Raw genomic sequence first — 12,932 nt, 5'->3', positions numbered from 1 at the left:
TCAGAGTTATATAGTTCGTGCAATGGACTCCCCAGTATGGTTCCCCTATAAATAGAGACCTAGACTGATGAATTAATATATACTTATTATTATCAGCAATTCCCCACATGGGTACAATATGTATTTAGCACATTTTTGTTTTCCACCGCTGGATAATGCGGGAATATTGCTAAAAGCGGCGTAAAACTAGACTCACTGACTAACTTCAATGTTTGTTTGAGGTGAAATGGTATTCATTTCCCCGAGGATACCGTAAGTCTGGTCCAGAATCGAATAGGTGGGGAATTCAACCTGGGTCATCGGCGTGACGAGCCAACGCTTTAACCACTAGGTTACCCCACCGCCCCTTTTCATAGAGAGTGAAACCGAGTTAACGTACACTGGCTTTGAATGGCGCTGAAACACTGTTTATACTACTTATTTGTCTTCAGAAACTCCAACATGACAACCGGGAAATTAATTTCTGCACAAAGGTACCATCAATATATAAACATGCCATGAAACGTCCGTTTAAGCGTGACACGTCACTTCTCATTATACCATTCGTAACTACTCGCCTCTTTCCGTGACCTACAAGAAGACTCGTACCCCTATCGTACGCCATTATTGCCAAGAATCGTGGCAAGCCAATCAAATAGCGCGTAGTAAAACGCATTTCGAAGCATAAAATGGCGGCACCGTTGAATTTTGAAACTAGGCTTACTAAGCAAAGCACAATTTAAACATAAACTTTGAGCTAAAGGATCAGAAACGTTCAACACAGAAACATACATACAAAGGGAATGACTGTATAGTTGTTTTGTCCACGGGATGTAGCTATAGGATATTCTGCCATGGTTGGAAATGCAGAGGTACTAGTACTAGACTATTTTCATCTCCCTGTCCGTTTGCGCTTAGACAGGGCCTAGTCGTAACCATGGCCACGAGAAGGGTACGAGGCGCCATCCGGCTTGCCGGATGACACGAGTAGTTACGAATGCTCATTATACACCATATCAAATACAGGGCAAACGAAGACGAAGTAGCTCTGTCGGAGCGGATGGAGCGAGATATCTACAGCCACAGACAGCCTGGTCAGTTCAACTACGGTGCGGACATCAAGGACGAGTATCGGTACACCGGTCGGAAGGACGAGGGACGAGGATACGAGGAGGTAGGTTTGTACAGGACGAGGCGGAGAGGACATTTGAGGCATTGTCGTGTAATCTTCGCGTGAGTGAGTATGGTTTCATGTCGCTTTCAGCAATATTCCAGCAATATCACGTTGGTGGACACCAGAAATGGGCTTTACATTGTACCCATGTGGGTAACCAGTTCCCATATCTCTTCCAGTAAATAGTTGACTTGACTTCGCGTGTGTTTTTCACGAGCTTGTGTTGGACAAGATATGCTTAATTCATGTGATTAATGCTCATCAATTGTCCGTATTATATTATTGACTTTTTTTCATCTTTATTAATGAGTCTAAATATTGTCTAGATGTATAAACAGGGTTATTTCTTCATACCAGTGGCTGATGCATAAGGAAAGATCAGAACACGAGTCAAGTGGTAGAAGAGGAGAGAACGACTTCCGGGCACCCAACTACAGCGGCAACTGGGGACGTAGCCATGGTGACGACAGACGAGGAGACAATGCCAATATGGAACCCGACCCCATGTTTGGTTTGTTATCCTTCTGTCTCCAATTAATGATTATGGAAAAGAAAGAATTCCACAAACATTACCCAATTTGGATTTCAATAGAGCATCTGTGATAAATGAAATGGTTAGATAGATATGTTAACAGGTTCACTGTAAACCTTTCCCGTATTTTTTTACGGTAAACTACTGGCAGCTGGGCTTGCCAATTTTATACCGTAAAAAACACGGTATACCGTAAAAGTAACAACAATCTGTAATAGTATTTACCGTAAAATATAACAGTACACTACTGTAATAATTACCGTAAAATGAGCTCTGCATCTTCCTGTATTTCTACTTACTTTTAAACTTTACTATCAGAATATGTATGGTGAATTCAAAATATATATAACTCGACCCAACCTCAACCTAATTCCATCCAACCTCTGTAATAAGATGCTGCAACCTGATCCATATCTTTGTCAACAAAAGAAGACTCAAAGGACGTTTTAAGCAATTTTATTCAAACAAGAAATACATCTGAGTCCAAGCATAGGACAGACAAGTCACTGTAGGTAATGCATTACTCACCAGCTGAAAGTAGTTCATCTTGGGTGGTTCATTTATGGTGGTTGACATCGCTAAAATATTAAAGAATATAACTGGAGAATGACCCATGCATATGCTTTCATTTGGTGAAAGATGAAAGCAACGGTTCATGGCCGACTTAGGTAAAGTGTAATAAAAAAATAAAACATGTCTGACTGACTGACTGAGTTTGGTTTTACGCCGCTTTTAGCAATATTTCAGCAACATCACGGCGGGGACACCAGAAATGGGCTTCACACATTGTGCCCATGTGGGGATTCGAACCCGGGTCTTCGGCGTGACGAGCCAACGGTTTAACCATTAGGCTACCCCACCGCCCCCAAAAAATAATGAACAAGAAATTATATGTATTTCTTCTCCAGCTATTAAGTCTGCCTTTGTATATAAAATGTATCACCCCCACCCCACCCCACCCCCAAGTCACGTAACTGTTTTTATGATCCAATTCCTCCCCCTTAAGCCCCCATCCAACATGACATGACAGTCCCCAAATTATGATCAAATTGAAGGAAAACGAAACAAAATTTAACCTGAGCCATTTTATTGGCTCTCCTCGTATCAACTGCACTTTTTTATCCACTTCGCGGACATCCACCCCCACCACCGCAGCCCCTACTTTGTATGACCTGGCTAGCTATTCTCGGAACGTTCGTAGCCCTAAGAATTCTTAACTTTGATCGTAGCCAATGTGTTAAGAATGGGCTTAAGAAGTTCGTAGGGCTACGAACGTTTCGAGAATAGCTAGCCAGACCCTTAATGTCAACCGACAAGATCTATCATTATTACAGGATATGTTAACAAAAGACTTTGGCCACTCAGACCTCGATCCATTCAAAACCGGCAAGTTCATTGATGAGCTTGAGAACTTTCACACTCATGACTGTCTTCTTTTTTCCCTTGCAACCTTTTAATCGCCTGTCTGGATTAATGTGGACGAATCATCTGGACATTGAAGAAATGACATTGAATCATTGTTTCTGCAGTATTAAAAAGTCGTTAAAGCTTTTCACATCTCGGTCATGGTAATAGGACTAAGTGAACTAAATTACATTGTTAGGAAAAACAGAAAATCTGCAATCATTCCTTCAGCTTGATACTGGGGGTGGGTGTGTGTGTCAATGAGACAGGTTACATAAACGTTTAACACCTACAAGCAGACAGGACAAGGATATTATCAGTGAATCTAGGCTTCCAAACCATGATAAGTAGAACATGGCTTTTAGGGGACATAGCTCTGTACAACAATTTAAGGTGAATATGCAGAACTGCGCATGCTGCTCTTGCCTTTGAGGGTTTTTTAACCCGACTACCAATACTTCACAAGTTCTATCTGCCGCCAACAATTCAACAGTCTGTTAAGATACACGTATCATTACCTCTCTATGAACTCGAGTGAGGCAGCAGTCTAGTAGTCTATGTTAAACACATAGAAAGCAGCACACAGCATATAAAGTGCACCAATGAAGCTGGTAAGTCACACATCACAGTGTAGTACTGGCCTGAAAATGTCACCTGAAAAAGATGCACTATATATCACAGAGATGATACATTTGAAATAGATCTAACAATATACTGTTTTGTGCAAATTTGTTTTCAACTTTAGACCATTGAGGTTTGACTTTTGGTTTTGCAGAAAGTCTTATTTTGATATCCAAATAAATGAAAGAGAATCGCAAAATTCCTATATATGTGTTGTCAACCTAACATCTGGCAACACTATTGACAAAATGATTTCCTCTGACAACTCTACAGGGCATCTTGGAGCAATGTTACTGACATCACGTACATTACACATCATGGACGACCAGCATGGGGTTCTCTGGAGTGCCCATTGCTTCAACAATCTCAGGTGTTGAGGTTACCTGTAAAGTTAAATTATATGTACATAATAGAATCGTGCCATTCCTGAAAAAGACAGATTGCAGTTGTGTATTAGAGAGTGTAGATCTCGAACCTGTTGAAGACAGTGACCTACAATAGACAATTCTGAGTTTCCTATATGCTTGCATGATATTATGCCAGCAAAGACACACTAACTTGACTAAGCTTGAATAGTATCATACACGCGTGTTTTAAAAAATGCAGGCTCACAAGACATTACCGATATCTGGCTAATACCTACCTACCTACCTACCTACCTACATACATACATACATACATACCTACATACCTACATACCTACCTACCTACATACATACATTTGTATAGCGCCGATATCCAGTACAACTGCTCAAAGGCGCTTTGTTTTCCCTCGATCATTGGATATCCATCACAACGGCACATCGTATTTTTCAATCTCTTGCTCTTGCTGCCTACTAGGCGCACCGAGTTAATGCAGGAATGAGGCATAAAATTTCAATAAGCATTAAACCAATGTTACACTGACCGGGATAAGGGAATACTTAGAGTGCCTCCTCTTCCCTAACAATTTGGTAATTATCCATAAACTACTGGTACAAAAGTACAAAAGGTCCTTTCACAAGTGACGAAACAACATATGGGAACTGTATATTTGGAACATTTTAGATGGAGCTGATAATGGTCAACATAGTGCCTAAGTGTGGAAGTTTCAAAAATACAACATTTGCAACCAAACATAACCCTTGCGCACAACTGTGAAAACTCTAGACGGACAACGCATAGTCCCTGGCAACACTAGACTAAACAGCAGAAACTAACATACTATGCCTGTGATACTCGTATCCATGCCAGTAAACTGTTCAGATGCGGTAGTCAGATCCCTGGTCAGCCTGCCCCGAACAGCCAAAAATACAGCCAAAAGGTTGTTACATCAAGTGTAATTAAATAACGCATGTGTTAAAGGCTGAATTCGTATATATTTCTTCAGAGGAGGAGATATTGGATTTTCGTGTCAGTGAAGCTGTTTTTTCAGTAAATCAATGCTCGAAATCTCCTTAGAGGAAACTATGATAAATTCGGCAATACTCCATTGTATTTTAAGACAAGACAAATCAATGCATCATTTACTTGCATTGTCAGGCGGGAAAATCAAGGCTACAAATATCATTACGGCAAACAGTAAATTAAAGCCATCATCATTTATTTGCATTGTCAGGCAGGGCAAATCAATGCTACAACTCAAACCGAAACATTAGTCCCATTACCCAATTCAGACAATGACATAATTTTCAGCCGATCCGAATTTTCTCGTGTGAAAGTGAAAAGAGACACCACAAACAACTATGGTTACACTGAATTCAAATTCCTTGCTTCATACGAAATTGGTGTTTACAAATTAATGTTATTTTAAAGTTTAATAAAATCGTATTTCTATATTTTATGTCGAGGTTTAGGCACCATGTCGTTAACAAAGACGTCACAGACTGCCCCTGTTTGAATAGGTCGTACAATGATTCACAATTCATCTGGCTCACTGATTACACCTGTTATGTGTCTTTTGCTCATTAAATGTATTTTTGTAACGTACAATGTGATTGATATAATATCAAGTCCGTACCAGACCGCCAAACTTTTCTAGCGACCGAGCCTCGTTTAGAGATTTCCACGATTTCCAGATTTATGTTTGTCATAGCACGCTATACGAGAAAGCACGCAGCACGACGTGTTTGCAAGGGTTAGAAGGAGCATGGTGTTGCAATATACAAGTGATTAGACGTATTAAATAATCCTGATTAATATCTATAGATCCACTTGAATGAGTTGGTCTCAAAATTCTGGACTGGTTATTGTACTAAGATGCGCAATAGGACGGAACCCAGTCAGCAGGAAACGAAACTGCTGTGTAGTCAATGTTTTGACTTGTTCATTACCGCAAACAGAAAATTTAAGCCAGCGTCATTTATTTGTATTCCCAGGCAGGGGTGTGCGGACATCTGGCCTTGGGACCTCCCAGTATTCCTCCCCCGAGGATGTGCCTCCTGATTACGACCAAGATGACAAGCGCCAGATAATTCCCCACCCTCGGGACCAGAGCAGGGAGAACCCCTACACCCGGATGCCCGGTGATCAGCCGCCATCCAGACCACAGTCCAGTCTGCTGAGTAACAGCTACAGCCAAGGCGGCAATGTGTACGAACACATTGACACGGACGAACCGGTGAGTGAGCGAGTGAGTTTAGTTTTACGCCGCTTTTATCACAGCGGGGGACACCATAGATGGGCTTCACACAGTGTACCCATGTGGGGAATCGAACCACGGTCTTCGGCGTGACGAACGAACGCTGTAACCACTAGGCTACCCCACCGGTGAGGCACAACCAGGGTACTCTGAATAGTACACTACGATTAAAACGTTTTGGTTTTGGTTTTTTGTTGTTGTTGGGGTTTTGTTTTGTGTTTGGGGGTGAGTGGGGGTGGGGGTTTGTTATTGTCGTTCTTAAGTTGTTGTTTTGTTAGGGTTGTTTTGGGGGGGATTTGTTTTTTTCTGTTTGCTGTTAAACGAGGCATTCAGCAATATTCCAGCATAATGTATGTCTTTATAGTACAATAAATTGTATTCAATTGACGAAATGTATTATTCCTCTCTGACTTTCGTTACCTGTTGATACATTACAGTATGCCCTCAGGAGACCGAACTATCGCTAACAAGATGGTCAACAATACACTAACGGTAAGAACATACCTCAGTGAAAGCAACAATACGAGTGAGTGAGTCTGACTTCACGCTGTCTCTAGCAATATTCCAGCAACATCACGGCAGTAGACACCAGAAATGGCTTCACACATTGTACCCATGTGGGGAATCGAACCCTGGTTTTCAGCGTGACGAGTGGGAGTCGGCTACCCCATCGACAAAATAGCATCGTTGAAAACTTGCACACTGAGAATTAATCCATAGAATGCTTCCATGTGATCAGTATGCGATAAAATAAGATCAATATATCTTCTGACTCGAATAATATGTCTGGTGTTCTTGTGTTCTTGTTTTTGTTGTTTAACTGTTATTGTTTTTATTTTTGTTGTTATATATATTGTAATGTGTCTGTCACAATGCCATTGTTAAATTCGATGAATTGTTCATGTTTCCAGGCCAAATTACACCAAATGTGAGGATAATTCAGACAAAGATATATTCCGGATGACCTCGCCTTCGAACACAACTTGAGAAATGCGCAGAGGAATGCAGCAAAACTATTGTTCATCAAACGATTATTCCCTAGCAAACATAGGGGCTAAATTATTGGATCGGGAGGTCGTTCTTGCTGATATTGTTGATTGTATGTAATTGAACACCGACCATGAAACTGATCGCTGGTTTGTCTTGTCTGTCGTCTTACAGTTTAAGTCATGGTAAACGTAAACAAAAACTAGAACCTACAATACTGAATGTATGGATGTTTTCCCAATGTAAGGGAGATAACTCGTGTTTAACAATTTGTAACTCCACGAATGGGAACTTGATCATTAGAAAAATAGCATAAACGCTTCAACTAACGAAACGAGAATTATGAGTAGTATAGACAAGATCACACATCTTATAAGTCAGTTTAATATGAATATAATATGTATATAGACATATCTCCTATGTATAGAAACAATAATTTTCCCAAAAATATTATAACAGGAAAGAGCTCCTCCAAAATGTTCCCTGCTTCTTGATATCATTTTATATATATTCTCCTTCATCAAAGCCAACTACAGCCATCTCTTGTCAATATATATGCTTTAAGTAACTTACTCATAGTTTGTTGTACAGCTATCATTTGCCTCTCTGAATGTATGATCATCCACATTAAGATGACAAACATCTGGATGTGATCGATAATCAAGTGTATCTCTCTATTAAATAACAGAATATACCCTCGGCCCTTCGCTTTGAAACCCAGCTACAAGACGTTATCAATAGCGGTCCAATCAGATTACACACAAGAGCGATAGACATTCTGTGGTAGACATGTCATAAGAGATGACGTCACTCCGGGAATGATGATTTTCCGCAATTGAGTTGAGCATCTTACACAGTGGCGATATAATACACAGATTATGCCGGGATGGTTAACTGGCTAAAATTAGAAAAGGAAGCTTATTAAAGCATCCAATCTCATGGATTCAAATAGGGCATGCATATATATAGGGGCTAATTAATTGGATCGGGAGGTCGTTCTCGCTGATATTGTTGATTGTATGTAATTGAACACCGACCATGAAACTGATCGCTGGTTTGTCTTGTCTGTCGTCTTACAGTTTAAGTCATGGTAAACGTAAACAAAAACTAGAACCTACAATACTGAATGTATGGATGTTTTCCCAATGTAAGGGAGATAACTCGTGTTTAACAATTTGTAACTCCACGAATGGGAACTTGATCATTAGAAAAATAGCATAAACGCTTCAACTAACGAAACGAGAATTATGAGAGTATAGACAAGATCACACATCTTATAAGTCAGTTTAATATGAATATAATATGTATATAGACATATCTCCTATGTATAGAAACAATAATTTTCCCAAAAAAAAATATAAAGGAAAGAGCTCCTCCAAAATGTTCCCTGCTTCTTGATATCATTTTATATATATTCTCCTTCATCAAAGCCAACTACAGCCATCTCTTGTCAATATATATGCTTTATGTAACTTACTCATAGTTTGTTGTACAGATATAATTTGCCTCTCTGAATGTATGATCATCCACATTAAGATGACAAACATCTGGATGTGATCGATAATCAAGTGTATCTCTCTATTAAATAACAGAATATACCCTCGGCCCTTCGCTTTGAAACCCAGCTACAAGACGTTATCAATAGCGGTCCAATCAGATTACACACAAGAGCGATAGACATTCTGTGGTAGACATGTCATAAGAGATGACGTCACTCCGGGAATGATGATTTTCCGCAATTGAGTTGAGCATCTTACACAGTGGCGATATAATACACAGATTATGCCGGGATGGTTAGCTGGCTAAAATCAGAAAAGGAAGCTTATTAAAGCATCTAATCTCATGGATTCAAATAGGGCATGCATATATATATGCATGCATACATACATACATGCATAAATGCATGCATACATACATACATACATACATACATACATAAACTATTCTTTTAAACAGTAATGTATGCAACTGACCTATATGCAGGACCTATATGAATAAACAATATGTTAATAACAATACAATGCAAATAAGCACCAAATGTACATGTAAATGAATATATCCACAACAAATGTAAACATCTAGTACTCACGTTTGAAGGAATGCTTCTGATATACTGCAAAGTGATATTTAGCACACAACGAACCCAAGAATTTGCGAAACTGTACATAACTTCGAATGATAAATAACTATATTATGCTGTTTTAATGGATTCCCTTGTTGCAATAAAGAACCGTTTTAACTGTCAAGGTCAGTACTTCCCAGGTCATGCAAGCATTATGCTTCTTTCTCAAATGGGGACGGCATTGCGAATTTGCCGTTATGGAAGAGCACGTGGTGTAAAATACCCGGGAAGTATTGTCGATGTTTGATTTTAAGATCATAAAGAATTCCTTGAATTGTAATATTAAACAATGATTCGTTCTTCGCTGTGATCGTGTTATGTGTAACCAGTGTGTAATGTTTGTGTGGGTTGCTTCATTTGTGTATTCCGTTGTTTATTATACACCTAGTCAAGCAAAGAATGTCAACAATAAGTATAAAAAATATATTTGTTTTTGTAATGAGCTGAATGAGAGTACTTGTCATGTGTATTGGGAATGTAGAGAAAGACAACATTCTGGAATAAACTTGATGTTTGGATGAACAATCATATACAGAACACAATTAAAATAACAAAATACCTTGTTTGGTTTGAAACATTATACATTGATGGATTAATGAATCATATTATCATATCTGCCAAAATTATATCCATTTGCGGGATTAAACAACATGCTCCAGACCTTTAAAGGTATTTGGTTATTTTGACAGCCATTTCAATGTTGAAGAATTCATTGCAATTAAAGATAATAGCCTTCATAATTATGAAAAATTGGCTATCTATCTATCACTAATGGTATGTATTTTTGTATTCTGTGAGTCAAACTCTGAAAATGTGAATTGCTGTGTAACGATGTACTCTTGCGAACAATAAAAACATTTTGAAAAAGTATACTCAGTAAAGGTATTTGATGCAAAGTTATGGTTTTGTCCTTGCTGAAATTAATGTGTTACGACAGCCGTTTTGTTCAACAGGGTTCCATTCCACATTGTTGTCGGGACCCCACAAAGGGGCGGTGGGGTAGCCTAGTGGTTAAAGCGTTCGTTCGTCGCACCGAAGACCCGGGTTCTATTCCTCACATTGGTACAATGTGCGAAGCCCATTTCTGGTGTCCACCGCCGTGATATTGCTGGAATATTGCTAAAAACGGCGTAAAACCAAACTCACTCACTTCAATCGGAGAACGTTTTACAAATCAAATCAACATTCTTATTCCGAACATATGTTCACGACATCACTGACATCAGAGTGAGTGGGTGAGTTTAGTTTTACGTCGCACTCAGCAATATTCCAGCTATATGGCGGCTGTCTGTAAATAATCGAGTCTGGACCAGACAATACAGTGACCAACAGCATGAGCATCGATCTGCGCAATTGGGAACCGATGACATGTGTCAACCAAGTCAGTGAGCCTGACCACCCGATCCCGTTAGTCGCCTCTTACGACAAGCATGGGTTACTGAAGATCAATTTCTAACCCGGATCTTCACGGGTATTACACGGATAAACATGATCGAAGAGGTTAAAGGGATTCTATAAACTCCACAAAGAATATCTTTGAATACGAAAGGCAATGCTTTTGAACTCAAACGACTGAACGTTGAAACAGTGACTGATCACCTCATGTTTTGAAACTCCACCTCACACTAAATAATCCAATCTGGACCAGACAACCCAGTGATCAACAGCATGAGCATTGATCCACGCACATTGCGATACGATGACACGTGTCAACCAAATCTTACAAGAAGTTTGGGTTGGGAACCCGTTATAACCCGGATCTTCACAGGTTAGCTATGCTGGAGAACACCCTGGACCAGACCCGGAAATGTTTGACTTCGAGTTAGATACGAAGACGCAAAGTTCAGCTGTGTTTAGTAGCATATATAGAGACATTCACAAAATATCGACAATTCCCAAACAGCTTTGACTTCATGGCGAAAATACAGTTTCATACTGACCCGTGAAGATCCAGGTTATAATTGATCTTCAGTAACCCATGCTTGTCGTAAGAGCCGACTAACGGGATCGGGAGGTCAGGCTCGCTGACTTGGTTGACACATGTCACCGTATCCCAATTGCGTAGATCGATACTCATGTTGTTGATCACTGGATTGCCTGATCCAGACTCGATTATTTATATCTGGAATATTGACTGAGTGCGGCGTAAAGCTAAACTCCCTTTCATTTTGATATGACACAAACATGACACAATTAAACTCTTACCAAAACATAATGTTATGTCAGTGCTTGAGGGGCAGTGACAAATCCTTATATTTGGGATCAAATTTGAACATGTTTTAAACTAATACGACTCACATAATCACCCCAGCATTCTGTCCGCCATAACGTGACACTTTGAGATAGGACTGAAATACGGTGTGAATCGCCGTTCAACCACTTCACTCTTTTATCCCAATGGATTTACAACTTAGTAAAAAAGTACTAATGGTTTTATCTGTGTCAGAAAGATATTTCTGAATTAATTCTCTGATACCACATTAAAATGTAAGACTTAATTAATTTCTACCGGGAGAAACAATCATGTAGAGGAGGAAAACTTCAAGGGCCAGCTTTTGAGACGGCAAGCAGGTAGTTACATGATGTGAGCACTGCTCTTGATAATATGGTTATAATTCGCAACGCTGTACTCTATATATACTGTACTATGAATAGAACTCCTCTAGTTTTTTTTATAAAGTAACAGTGTCGATATTACAACAAAGCCCCGTGACATCAAAATGTCACGAATACATGTACATATAAGTACATTGCGCTTTTATTAGTTAAAACGTAAACATTGCAATGGAAACGTTTATTGGCCAATAAATTCTTGAGAGGAAAGTGGTCTCGTTCAAGCTAAGCTACAGGTAATATATACTGAGTCAAAAAAGAAACTTCACATTCTTTCTTCAGGGCACTATAAAAGAACAAGAGATGGTAATATGGTTAAATTGTTATTATTTCATTGCTGAGATCTGTGTGATGTACTCGATACACTGACAGTGCCATAATCAGTTCCATTAGGCTACACCGCCGTTCCAATGTCAAGTCACAAGAATAAAAATGCGAAATTTCTCAGTTCAATATCGTGTATGGCCGCCCCGCGCATTCACCACTGCAAAATACCGTCTCCTCATCGACTGCCTGATGCTTGTGAACACGTGGGGATTCTGTGCCATTGCTCTTGCAAGGCAGCGCCAAGTTCCTGCAAATTCTGAGGTTGGTTCCTAAGACCACGAAGCCTTCTCCCAAGTGCATCCCAAACGTGCTCTATTGGATTAATGTCAGGGGACCTCGATGGCCAGTCCATGACGTTGATTCCAGCGTTTTGAAGGAAATTTCGTGTCAACATCGCGGTATATGCGGCCGAGCATTATCATGCTGGACATGTAGACCTGGGCTACATGTCCAGCAGAAGTGGTGCCAGTTTGTTGTAGACGACCTCGCAAGTCATACACAGTACGACGGCTGCATCCCATTGCTCTTGCGACGTCAATAACTGATCTTCCCG

At 39.8% G+C, this 12,932-nt stretch overlaps 1 protein-coding gene across 1 annotated transcript; it reads left to right on the top strand.

Annotated features, from left to right (window-relative positions):
* Window positions 1-864: 864 nt before the first annotated feature.
* On the top strand, window positions 865-10,309 carry LOC124256327. Its single transcript, XM_046690310.1, has 5 exons — window positions 865-1,153; window positions 1,511-1,664; window positions 6,068-6,309; window positions 6,768-6,822; window positions 7,242-10,309. Exons 1-4 carry the CDS (start codon window positions 977-979, stop codon window positions 6,795-6,797), a joined length of 603 nt encoding a protein of 200 aa, XP_046546266.1. The 5' UTR covers window positions 865-976; the 3' UTR covers window positions 6,798-6,822; window positions 7,242-10,309.
* Window positions 10,310-12,932: the final 2,623 nt, after the last annotated feature.

The sequence above is a fragment of the Haliotis rubra genome, unplaced genomic scaffold (genome assembly GCF_003918875.1).
Source record: "Haliotis rubra isolate DU_JTF1 unplaced genomic scaffold, ASM391887v1 Scf624, whole genome shotgun sequence".
Lineage (NCBI taxonomy): Eukaryota > Metazoa > Mollusca > Gastropoda > Lepetellida > Haliotidae > Haliotis > Haliotis rubra.
This window is presented reverse-complemented; position numbering and strand designations above follow the sequence as displayed.

Coding starts and splice junctions, on each gene's coding strand:
- LOC124256327 (XM_046690310.1), top strand. CDS start 977: ATGCTCATTATACACCATATCAAATACAGGGCAAACGAAGACGAAGTA. Junction 1,665..6,067: donor GGAACCCGACCCCATGTTTG/GTTTGTTATCCT, acceptor TTGTATTCCCAG/GCAGGGGTGTGCGGACATCT. Junction 6,310..6,767: donor ACATTGACACGGACGAACCG/GTGAGTGAGCGA, acceptor GATACATTACAG/TATGCCCTCAGGAGACCGAA.